At 40.7% G+C, this 13,037-nt stretch overlaps 1 protein-coding gene across 4 annotated transcripts in view; it reads left to right on the plus strand.

Moving 5' to 3' along the window:
- TRAF3IP1 (TRAF3 interacting protein 1) overlaps positions 1 to 13,037 on the plus strand; it is a 45,537-nt gene that overhangs the window by 20,038 nt on the left and 12,462 nt on the right. For all 4 annotated transcript variants that reach the window (XM_037398210.1, XM_037398211.1, XM_037398212.1 and 1 more), the window contains 6 exons: positions 1,653 to 1,751; positions 8,225 to 8,315; positions 9,095 to 9,178; positions 9,776 to 9,896; positions 10,058 to 10,094; positions 10,938 to 11,014. In XM_037398210.1, the coding sequence (XP_037254107.1) occupies positions 1,653 to 1,751; positions 8,225 to 8,315; positions 9,095 to 9,178; positions 9,776 to 9,896; positions 10,058 to 10,094; positions 10,938 to 11,014 (509 nt within the window). The remainder of the gene's footprint in view (positions 1 to 1,652; positions 1,752 to 8,224; positions 8,316 to 9,094; positions 9,179 to 9,775; positions 9,897 to 10,057; positions 10,095 to 10,937; positions 11,015 to 13,037) is intronic.

Consider the following 13,037-nt stretch of genomic DNA (forward strand, 5'->3'; position numbering starts at 1 on the left):
TTAATTGAAATCTGAACAGGCTTCCTTTCAGACACTGAATTACTTTCTCAATGGAAATGGAGTGCTTCACTTTCCACTGTTAGTTTGGCTTTTCTGCTAAGCACACACCTTACGGGTGACTTGAAGCACTGCTGTGTAGGTCAGTGATGAACGTTTAAAAGCTAGTTTCAGTTTTTAACTGACAATTCATCCTGCCCTTAGTTGGCACAGGTAAATGAAATTGCTGGTTGACCTTTCTTTGCTGTGTGTTAATCTCCTCCTAAACTAGTAGAACTCAGCATTTCTGCTGCAATGGCCTGCCTGTCTTTGTGGATGCTTCCTGTGGCATGGCTGGAGGAGTAGATCATCTGCTACTGATCTGTATGTCCTGAAAGCTTCAGCTTTATACTCCATGCACTGATTTTGTCACTGATTTTGGAAGTATTGGATGCTTCAACCCAAGCCTTAGGCAGGGGTCTATCTAGTAAATCTTTTCCCGTGCTATCAAAACTGTTTCCTCATTTGTTCTGGTGGTAGAAATGTTACCTGAGGTGTCCTGGCTGTAGACAGGGGCCCTGTGAATCTGTTCTTTTGCATTACAATTGTTACCTGTTTGCAGATCAGGAGATTTGGAAGTGCTGGATTCGGTTCCTGGGCAGCACTTTGAGTGCCTCTGTTTTAAACACGCATGGTTTCTGTATCTGTAATATTGCCTATTTCTTAATTTATCCTGCTTCTGCTGCATTTTGAGGAGTGTGAGAATTGAACATATTACCCCAAGTGAAGGGGTGTGTGTGTATATATATATATTTAATGATAAGACCAATGCTAAATATTCTACCCATTCTGTACATATCTGACAAACTGAATAGTTTAACGTTTCTTGACCATCTGTGTTCAATGCAGAGGTATATTTTCAGGAATGATGTACAAATGGTGCTGAATCGTCTCTCCTTTGCATCTCTGTCCTGAATGTCTCTTCTACCCGAGCAGATAATTTAGAAATCAGATATATACCTGAATATTTCAACTTTCTTCCACTGTGTGTTACTTTGCTTTCGTCAACATCATCTTATTGCAGCTGGGGAAATTAATTTAAGATATTTGGTAGATGAAATGATCTCCCCCCACCCCCTGGAAAAAAAACCCTGTTTTAAGTAGCATCAGAAGTGAACAGCATTTGTGGACTAGGCTCTATTGCATTACCAGCAAGTTGTGGAGTTCAGCTACCAGAAATGAGCTTTTCTTGCTTGCAATTTCTTAATGGCTTTAGTATGAAATGTGTTCAAAGCTAAAGCCTTTGAAACAAACCGAAGTGCATTATGCATCCCAAGTAATATACAAAAGATATTGTGTATTTTAGCAGCAACTTAGGCTTTATTAGATAAATATTGTATTCTTTCACCAGCTATCAGGCTAATAAATTATATCTGTAAATAGTTTCTGAATTGAAGAAGTTGGCTTTAGTTTGCAGTAATATAAGGAGTTCAATCCGCAGTTATGTAAAAAGTCTTTGTGAACTCTGAATGTTGTTTATTTACACTCAAGTTGGTTTATTAAACCAGGATAGCCCTTAAATAAATAGTAAGTGTAACAGGTATTTGGCATGGCTTTTTATTTTAAATGGTTATTGTATCTTTGGTTTCATTTGACTATAAACTGTTTTGTTATAGGAACTGTGGAAATGAAGAGCATGGCAGATAGGATTTCAGAGGACAGTGGTGCTAAATTGCAAGAGAAAGCTGAAACAGGACTTGCAGTAAAACAGGAAGGTAAGGAGGATAAAAACTTGACTGCCTTGGAAAGTCTGACTTAAGTGCTTTGGGATTGAGCTTGAATCCATGCAGCTAAATGATTTAAGGAGGGTGATTTACACTTAATCCAACTGCTGCCTTGTGTTTTAATCACATCCTGCGATTAATGTCCTGGTTTGGAAAATGGATGTTCCCTGATAAAAGTTACTTTTATTTTCTGTTTCTTTACTCTTATGCATGTTTTCAAAGACACGGTACTTAGTGTCCCACGGAGAATGCAGGGCTGCTGTGCCTGAATCCCTGGGTGACTGGTGCTATGTAAGAACTGAGTCACTGCATGTTGCCTTTTTGTAAAAATATTTGAGAGTCTTAGTGTTTGCATTTTACAGGATTTCAGAGGAAAATTCCATCTCTGCATTCTTATTTCTCCATATCTTTTTTTCGAGTTGTATATAGCTCCCAAGACATACATTGTTAATGAGGTATTTGTATCCAGCTACAATGTACATGGAGCCATAGAAGCAAAATGTAGGAGGAAGAACTGAGATTTAAGAAAAAAGCTACGTTTTTGTTTTCTCCAGATCCAGATGCTTGACCTAGTTGGGAGAGTTGACAGCACATATGTGGGAGGTCAAAGGCTGTTTCCCAGTCCACCTGTGTCCTTCAGGGCCTCATAGCTGTGTCAGTCTAATGAAATGTAGACAGTTGGCCAAGACATTTGTGTGACCTTACACAACTGAGAGAACTTCCATGCTAATTCCTTTTAATCCTTTGAAGCTGTCTTGTCTATTAGAGTGTATCTGTTATGGAATATAACTTTATATTCCTCTATTTATAATTTGAATGTATGTAAGGGAAGTACCCCCAGGTTCATTAATGATTTGGATTGGATTCTCAAGCGGTATAAGAACCAAATATTTATTGACTGTTCTTTATTTCTCAGCTTTATTCAATAAGATAGTGTAACACAGTAATGCATTGGTGAACCTTAATTTTCTGTAAGCATAAATAGTTATTCATGCATTTAATAGCTTTCACAGTTGGAATGTGAAATCAATTATGGCAGTCGATAAGAACAGTCATTGCAGGTAGCCAAGTTGGATGCTATTTGGAATAGTCATAAGTCAGTGATCACCTGTCCCTTCTTGCTGCGTTCATGTGTCTTTAACTGCAAGTGAAGATTTCCAAAGGAAGAATCATTTATAGGATTTTAAAACTGTTGTTTACTGGCTGAAATAAACTTATTTTCCTGGATCTTCTTGAGTATTATTTCTGCATTCTGCTTCAGTCTTATATTCTGTTTCTGAGCATTCAAGCTCTGAATCTTTCCATTGTGCGGGGTTTTTTTTTTGATGTGGTTTTTTTTTTCTTTCTTTCTTTGTAAATGAGGATTTGTTGCATATCAGTTGTTCTCCCATGGTGTCCTCCATTAGCTCTGCCTGTTGGGGACTGTTTCAACTGCCTAGTGCTTAATGATGGTGACAGTAGGGTTGAGTGTTTATGGGCAAGAAGGTGGTGGTGGCGGGGGCAACAAGGCAGATATCCTGGTGGGAGTCCGTTACAGACCACCCACCCAGGATGAAGAGACGGATGAAACATTCTACAAGCTGCTGGGAGATGTCTCATGATCGCTAGCCCTTGTTCTTGTGGGGGACCTCAATTTACTGGATGTCCGCTGGAAATACAACACAGCGGAGAAGAAACAGTCCTCGGAGGTTCCTGGAGCATGTGGAAGAGAACTCCCCGACCCAGGTGGTCAGTGTGCCAACCCGGGAGATGCCCCGCTGGACCTGCTGTTTACAGACAGGGAAGGGCTGATGGGCAGCGTGGTGGCTGGAGGATGTCTTGGGCATAGCAGGCATGAGATGAGTTCTTGATTCTCGGAAAAGTAAGGAAGGGGGGTCAGCTAGAGCTCAGGCTGGCCGCGGCCATAAAAGATAACAAAAAATGTTTTTACAAATACATTAGCAACAGAAGCAGGACCAAGGATAATGCGCATCCTTTATCGGATGTGGTGGGGAACATTGCCACAAAGTGTGAGAAAGAGGCTGAGGTACTTAATGCTTTCTTTGCCCCTCAGCTGGAAGACAGGGATGAGGAGCAGAATGAAGCCCCCCCAGCCCAGGAGGACATGGCAGTGACCTGCTGCTCCACCTGGACACACACAAGTCTATGGGGCCAGGTGGGATGCACTGAGGGAGCTGGCAGAGGAGCTCACCAAGCCGCTCTCCATCATTTGTCAACAGCCCTGGCGAGCCAGGGAGGTCCCAGCCGACTGGAGCCTCAGCTGTGTGCTCATGCCCTTCTGCCGTTACGGGGGTACCACTGTCTTTAGACACGTGCACATAAATGTACTCACTGTGGCAAGAAGGGAGGATAGCTGTATGTTGTGGTCACTCTAGAAGTGTGGGACTGTATGAGGCTTTTTCTGATACTGATGATTATGTAAAATTTTCCTGAGCCTTTTAAAATTCTATAATGAGCTTTTTTGGGCATTTCCTTGGTGCAGTTTATCTTCTCACAGTTTTTGTAATTATGTTAAGATGCGCTTCTCTGTGGAGGAGTAATGACAGGCCCCTTTCTAAAGTTTATCTCAGAGTAACCTTAAGACATTGTCACTCATTCAGCTGAGCTGTCACAGCCACCTACCACCCATCCGCAGAGAACTGGCGTATAAGTAAAACCTGAACGTCCTTTCCACTGGCTTGGCACGGGGGCTGGGAGGGCAGCATCTCAAACAGCCGTGCGGATCCAGCTCTTCAGGCAGCGCGGGAATGCGTGTGCTAACGGGAGGGAGCGGGGCGTTGAAGGCAGGAGTGCTCATGTGGTGTCAGTGCCACTTCACCCTCGCAGAAGGGTTTAGGAAACTACTGAAACTCTGTTTAGTTTGTCACTGCATCCCATCCTGGAAACTGGTCCTTGCAAGATGCTTAGGCACTGTCTTGTTTGCTTCTGTAGCTGGTCCATGGTAGGCTTTGGTTGGCTAATTGTGCATTAGATTTATACTCCAGTGGAATTAAATGGAAACTGAGCATTGAAACTACTTGAAAATCACAGTTGCTGCCCTTCCGTAACTCCAAACCTACCTTTGGAGTAGGTTAGTCAGAAAAGAGCTAGAGATATTTCTTCCACAAGGTTTTCAAGGGTTTAGGGGGTACTTGGGACTACTTAAAAAAAAAAGTATTGCATTCTGTGAACTGCTTCTGAATTTCTGGACTGGGTAGACTCCTTTGAGGGGTGAGCAGTCCCTGTGCTTTCCTAGTTCAAAGTAGATTGTCATGGCTTTGCCTCTCAAATCTGTTGCACAGGTTTATAGAATTCACCTTTTACACATCTCATTTAACTTTCAGGAGTGTCTACTCAGCTGTTATGTCAAGGCAAACATTTTGAACCTCCAGTGTCTTTTGACTTTAAAGAAAAGTTTTGTGTCTGAGTGTGTTCAGCTTAGTGACAAGAAGATTGATGTCTTTAGCACGGAAGTGTGAGTTTGTTGGAAATGCTCCCTAATGTGCTTGTCCCTGTTCTCCCAGCTCGAGTAGTAGCTCCTAAGTAAGAAGCTGGCTGTAGTTGTCAGCTTCATGCCTAACTTGCTCAGATGATTGTTGAAAAATGGATGTATGTATTTGTTATTTCCAGGTGAATTTGCCGGTGTCTCAGAAACATTACAGTGAGAGCACTGAACATACCAAAGATAGTTAAAAACTTCTAATAGAAAACCCAGTGCTTTTTAATAAATAAAGCACTTGTCTACTTGAGAGCCTTTTTGCTTTTATGCTATGTATTAAAGAACTTTTAAACTGTAACAAAATATAATCAAGTTGTGTTTGAATACTTTGATTAGACTTTATCCAAGTATTTCTATTTAAGAGAGTATCAAAAAGCCATCTATGAAAGTGCTTCGGGTTAAGTTTTTTAAAAAAGAAGTGTCATAGTTTCTGAGCACTTCATTGGGTTCTAACTTGAGTATAAGCAGAACCTGTGGGGAATTTTTTGAGATATATTACAGGTAATTATTGCATCAACCAGATTAATAAAAGGTACACTTTCCCTTGTCTTAATGTCAGCACATTACTTTGTTTCCCTCCTCCTATTGTTGCGTTTCTGGCTTCTGTTCATGCTAAAAGTGATCCACCAAACCTTTCCTCGAATAACTGGATAATTAGGACAGTAATTGTGAATCTGGAAATCTGCTGTATCGGAGGTCCCTTCGATACATCTCTTAGTTTGCTCTGTGCAGGTGCCACAGCACTGTGCTGTGATGCTGTCGTTGCTCTGTCCCCACTGGTGCTGTGGGGCTGGGATGAACCAGGGAAGTGAGATTTTTTTGAGGTGCTCATTTTTTCACACAGAGTAGATGAATGCTTGGGGGACTCCTTGCAACTACTGATTATCTTGTGGGCAGCTGTTACGTCAGCGTGGTGCACATCGGGACATAGTGAGAGCAGAAAATCAGCCGAGACCTTGATTATGGCTGATAACTGTTCCAAAAGCTAAATGCCTTCAGCAGACGTCCCTCCTTGCTTAATGGTAGCTCTTTCTTTGAAAACACAAACAGTGGTTCTTGCAGGTGTTGTTTCCTGGGAGCTGGGTGGATATGAAGGCAAGGGAGGACTGTGCATCCCATAAACCTGCAGAAACCTGCTGTGCCAAAGGTCAGTGATGGCTTTCCAGTGTGAGAAGTGAAGCTGTACTATTGACAGACTGAATGTAACACAAAAACTTAAAAATCCTGGATGCGCTCACGCCTCTCCCCAGCCCATCTGCGTAAGGGCTGCCGAAGAGTGCTTAGTTGAGTCTGGGTACCCAGCACACCCACGGTCACCAGTGGGCTGTTTTGGCTCCTGTGATTGCATATGTGGGCTCCAAGTAGAGTCTTTATGCAAAATCAAATGATTTAAGAACGAGCAGACCTCTAGTTTTTATTTCTCTGTACTTCTGGAATCTCCATCATGTGGGAAAATGCCTTTCACTGTCTGGAAGGAGAATTTTGAAATCTCTTATCGCATCCGTGGGGCAGGGATGCTAAATCAGGTACCCAGGGAATCACAAGAAGCTCCTGGTACAGCCAGCGACAGAGCACAGCTTTCGGGCCTGGCTTGGACTTACCATGGGGATGCTCCAGCTGGTGTCCCAACCATTGTAGGGCTGGTTGATGGCTGGTGGTTGTTCCTGTACCAGGAAGACTGAGGGAGAGCTTCACCCAGCACTTAGGGTTGTTAAGTGTATTTACCTGGCTTCCTTACGTTCTCCGGTGGACCATATGTAAAACAAACACCCTGTATAAAAACACAGCATATGTACTGGTCAGTAGTCTTAAATGAGAAGGATGGCTGTTCAGAGAATATGCACAAACCCATTGGGAAAGTGGAATGCAACTGGGAAGGATACATGCATTTCTTTGCCTAAATTTGGGCTGGTAGAAGCCCAGCTGCCTTGGCCTTTTTTCTGTCAATGGTGCCATTTGTTGGTGATTTCGGAGAAGGACGCTGCAGTGGGCCATAGCGTTAGAGCAGCCCTTTGTGTGTGTGCCATTACATGGGAGAAATGCTGACTGACAGGTTACTCATCTGAGCAAGCTTTCTAGATGGAATCCAAAACCACTGAATGCTTTTTACCTACCAAAGCGATTTGTAGAAATGCTAAAGCAGAAAGTGGTGAGTGATTTCCGTAATTCTGCACAGTTAGATTGTCAAGGCAAAGACGTCATGCATCTTGTTCTCTGCCATTACAGAGAACGGTCGACCTGAGCTTGGCAGGTGTGTGTTCCTGCTGTTGACTGGACTGGACTGGTCAGAGTAACTCGGTGGGAAACCTATCAACTGGGAAGGTGTGGTTAAACTGGTTCTGTCTGAGTTAAATTGCAAATGGGGTCAACCCTATGGAGAGCATAACTGGTGGGTTACAGAAGAAGCCCTTATCCTTAAATCATCTAATCCTTGATTTTGAAAGGATGGACAGGTGAAGGTCAGCCCGTCCAAACCCCTGCTCAAATCTGGGTCAACTAAGAATACCGGTAGAGGAAAATGAGTTGTTAAGGTAAACAAAAGAAAGGTTTAAAAAAACCAACACAGCACAGACAATATAGGTTTTTTAATATGGTTTTTCCTGTTACAATTTTGTATAACGAGGAACTTGAAATATTGCAAATGTTACCATGCAACTATGAAAGATTTGAGATGATCTCATTTTCATAGATGAGGGAAATTCATAAGATTAAGAAGCAAATAAAAAATAGAACCATTTTACATGCTTTTTCAGTGTCCCTTTTGAATTGTGAATGCCTCAAGGTGTTTAAAAACTGGAATTTCACAAGATATTAACTTCAATAAAAGCTTATAGAATTTTATTTTTAATTTTAAAAGTTTGTCATGTGATGTTGTTATTTCATGAGCACATGTTCAATTATAGTGCTGATAAGATTCAAAATACTGTCAAAAGTTAGACTTGCCTTGCCCTGCTAAGCCATAATTTATGTTTGTTTTGTTTGATAGAAGGAGAAACAGAGAATGTAGCTGCTGAAAAGCCTGCAGTATCTGAAAACGGTGAAGTGCTTAATGATATTCCACCTCAGCCTATCCAAAGGTTTGTTCCTGTCCTTTATTCTGTTTGAATCAAACTGTGATGTGTCTAGAGGTAATACAGTCAGGCCATTTGAAAAGAGTAAGGAAACTTGGAGCAGTATGCTTCTTCTAGTGGTACCAGATAATAAATACTATCCCACGTATGGTTCCCCTTTATTCACTTTCATTTCCTTCTATAAAGAAAACTTGAACATAGTGAAATGTTTTGGACTTACTTTCTTAATCCATAAAGTGCTTCGATGTAATGTTATTAAAATATGAGGGACGTGTGGAGAGTAATGAGAAGAAGGTTGCATTACATATGTGCATTTCATAAGCATGGTGTTACGGATAAGATGAACTTGCCCTTTGAATCCCCATTTAGTTTTTCATTGCCCAGGGAAGGCTTCTGTAATTGCATCACTTGTGAAAATATTTTTTTTTTTCAGTTTACGTTGCAGTGTGTGCTATTACTGCTAAATTTATTATTAATGATAAATAACTGTGCTGCATACGTGTTATTTTTTTTAGTGAGACAAATCAAGATATGGATTTACACGGAATCATAGTGTTTTTTTGTTTTAGGACACTAATTTTCTAGATTTTCTAGATTTTCATAGACTCCTAGGACAGCAAATATTGTGATAATCACTATTGCAATTGAATTGCACATTGGGGATGTCTTCAGTGTTGTTATTGACTGATTTACTTAGCTCACGTGTGTGTACATGTCTGCTCCTTTGGAGGACACGTGAGGCTTCCTTTTATAGTATACATGAAAAAGCCTCTTTGTTATTGCAGACGTATTCCCCGTCCTAGCAGTGCCCGACCAGCACCGCCCCGAGTAAAACGTCAAGAAAGTGTGGAGGCCTTGCTTCCAGAAAGGTGAGGAATGTGGGAGATGCGGAGCAGATGTTTCTAGCTCTTGTGCCATGCTGTTCTCAGGTCTTCTGTGCCTCACCTGCCGCTGAGCGGCTTTAAGACTGTTGACCTCACTGCTCATTGCTTCAGACTGGAAAAGTCAAGCCTGTTTGATTGTTTCTGCAAGTCCAGTGTATTATCTAAAAGTTACGGTTGGTAGCCATATCTGGAAGTTCAAAAATGTGACTTAACTTTTTTGCCTTTGGGAGCTCTGAAACAAATAAACGTAGAACAGTAAACATACAGTGAATAGCTGGCGTCCAAAAACGGCTGAACCAGCCATTTGAAACTATGAACAAAATGGCTTACTTGATCTCTGATAAGGGCCAGTCACTGAAGTAGTATGTTTAGAAGGAAAATAAAGATCCTTTTGCGAGAGAAGGATGGCTAACTGTTTTCAGAGTTGGGCAGTGAATGGAAATGACAGAATTTGATGTGCTTTTAGTTGGTGCTGCTTTATTTTATGGAAGGAAGGATACTGTCGTCTCTTCTATTCTGGATAGATTTTAATAGGTTTGGATGGATCTTAATAGGTTTTCGTTTTTATTATGTCTCTTACAGGAGTGGTAGCGGTAAAATGGTCGCAAGCGTGATCATAGACCAGCAGATTTCCGATGATGATGATGACCAGTTTGTGGTGGAGGCAGCACCGCTGCTGCCAGAAATGCCAGATATGGAAATGGTCTGTTCATGTTACAAATTTATAGAACCTTTTTCCATAGTTTGTTTGTAACTTACTTGTTTAAGTAGCTTCTGGCTGAAAATTTTTGAATAGTTGTTTTGAATAGTATGTTATAGCAATGCCAGCGTTTTGCAACTAAAGATGTTTTCCTGCATCTGTAGGAGCCAGAAGTGGAGCTGGTTGAGGATCAAAAGCATGGTATGTTTGCTTTTATATACATTTATATATCCATAGAATAAAACCATGGGTTTAAACCAAATGCTGAACACTTAAAATGCTGAATAAAGCAGAAAAATACCTCCTGAGGGTAGGAGCTTGCAGCTTTTGCAAGAAAAACAGAAATTATTTATCAAATGTAGTCTTGTTTACTTGTGCAGCTGGATTTACACTGATGTTAAGTACAGATTTTCTATAAATCTTTAATGTCAGCAGGATTTAAAATTCTGCATAAAACTCATAAATTAAAGTTTCTTACAGTGTCAGGTACAGCTTGTCAGCTTTGACACATGAGATGGGATTGGCTGTTCAAGGCAAGTTATAGAAAAGCTTTTAGAAAAATTGATGGACCAGTTCTCAACGGCATTTATGCTTATTTGTGACCTCAGATCACTGATTCAGGGGCCTCCATTATGGTTGCACTGGATGTGGCTTAGGCAGATACACTTTGCATCCAAAAATTCCTCACAAAGGAATATCTATCTATATACCTACCATGCAGTTCCTGAATTCTTCCAAAGAGGGGTGCAAAGGAAAAGCCTTTGTGTTAATACAGCTCAGAGACCTGGTTCTCTACCAGGAATTGTTCAGTAACTGATATTGATGATACAGTTTGGTTTAGAGGATGTTGGAGAAAAAAGATCGAATAACAAATACCTTCTATCTCAATAATTAAAATACATAATAAAAAGCTGTTCATATTGCTCTAAAAATTGTTTACATTAAAAAAAATATTAAGCAGTTGGTTTTGATTTTATTGTCTGAATGTTTAAAACAACATTTTAGTGCCAACCAATGCTGAGAATTATACTGATTTTCCAACAGGTGGGCTTGTAAAAAGAATCCTAGAAACGAAGAAAGATTATGAGGCATCACAGAAATCGTCAAAGACAACAGAGAGGGTAAGATGGTAATGGCCTTCAAAGAACTGTGACTATTAAATATTTTAATCAAGACCTTTTTCTATGGCTCAAATGTGGTTTTTTTTTCTATTTATGATCAAGATTTCCTTCTTGATGTGTTATGCTGCTTTTGTTCTCCATTAGTCTGTCAGATGTCTTAAGGTTGTCTGAGCCAGTTCCTTAATATGAGATTTCAATGCTTGCTTTAGGGGACCCTGAAAGCGGCTGGACAGAAGGCGCCGGCTCGACAGAAGGGCTTGCTGAGTACATGGTAGAATTTTGGGGAGGGCGAGGGAAGAATGACATGTTGAAAGACTATTTTTTTCTCTTGAAATCAATGAAGTGGCTGCTGCTATTAATTCTGACGGTAAAGGAATGATGGACTTGGCAGTGCTGGGTTAACGGTTGGAGTTTATGATCTTAAAGGTCTTTTCCACCCTAAATGATTCTGTGATTCTGTGTTGTTACTTTCTCTGTACAGTACGCTCTTTCACAAAAATTTTGTGGTTTGAAGGGCTTTTTTTTTTTAGTATTTTAGTACAATTTTTCAGGGAGCCTTCTTTAGCCTATTCTTTTGTTTTCCAGAACAAAGTCTGCTGATTTCAGCCTTGCCCTAGATGTAGTAGGACATGCTGTGCGTTTGCACAGCTGCACCATTATTGTTTCAATTTTACTTGTGTTCTGGGCATTTGAAGAGCAGTATCCTATTGCCCAGCAGTCATTATCATTGTCTAAAAAAAAAAAAAAAGGGATCTCTGGTACAGTTAACCGTGTAATGTATGTCTATATTTTGTTTCACTAGTAACATCCTAGCTTACCCCAGCATTCAGGTCTGAATCTATGAAATGATTTGATTTGATTTTTTTTCCACAATCAGTAGTTAGGAGTGGGGAAGAAATTTTGCTTGTAGCTGGGTTTCCTTGTTGATTTTTGTTGTTTTGATCACTTGCAGAAGGTCTAGAAAGGGTCTAGCAGTGATCAAAAACCCAAAGCAAAAAGTTTACCCCCCTAGTTTCAGTGTCTTTCTGTCACAGCTGGAGAGGTCTTGTTTTTTCACAGCCCTGCAGAGCTCATGTTACAAGAAGCAGCAAAAGGCAGAGCATTTAGATGGGCTTTTCTGATCCACTGGCCCTTTGTAAAGTTTCTAAATCACTAAGCTAGTTTGATGCGCTGGTGAGGAGGCACTGAGGAATGCATTGCAGGGTGCTGTTATAAAAATACAGGCAGGTATGCAATGTTTTTTGGAAAGGTGAGTGCTTTTCATGGACTCTTAGATCTTCAATTCCAATCGCATCATATTTTTTTTTTTTTAAATGTTCATTCAGTATTGTAGTTTTTTATTACCAATTTCCTTTTTCAGGAATGATCTATAATTTGTCATTCTGTTTTAAGACGCTGCAACTCAGACCTAGAGAGTGCAGCTTTTCACAGAGCATCAAGCTCTTTCAAAAAGCTGTCGGAAATCAGTGATTTCTGAAGCATTGACCACTTGACTGCCTCTTTTGGCTTTATCAGCTATAGTAATTTCGGAATGAGTAATGATATTATGATAGGTTATGAGCAAAGTGTACAGCAGAAAAAAAAAGGTCGCTGAGGGGCTAAAACCATGGTAGACAGTAGAATGTTTTTAAAAAATGGCCCTTCCTAGAACTTGTATAACTTTTGTTGCAGATTGTAGAGGTGGTTACAAAGGGACACGGTGTTAAATTTTGGGAGGGTAAAATCAACAGTTCTCTCTTCTTGAACAGAGATACCTCCATATGCTTTCATGTCCAGGGGTAACGGGTTATGCTGCTACACATCCCGCTTTTCATTTCTTCCCCAGCACACTGAGAAAGTTGGGATGGCAGATCAGACTCCAGGGGGAGTATCTCCCTCCCTGAAGTTTGGGACTGTCTGAGCTACAGGCCTCCTCGCCTGGAAGAAAACTCCTTTCATGTATTGCAGAGGCTGAGGTTAATGAAGAAAATGAATCCTTAAAACAGGAAAGCACCTTTAGTTTCCTGCTCATAAACGGTTATGA

Source organism: Falco rusticolus, chromosome 8 (genome assembly GCF_015220075.1).
Source record: "Falco rusticolus isolate bFalRus1 chromosome 8, bFalRus1.pri, whole genome shotgun sequence".
NCBI lineage: Eukaryota > Metazoa > Chordata > Aves > Falconiformes > Falconidae > Falco > Falco rusticolus.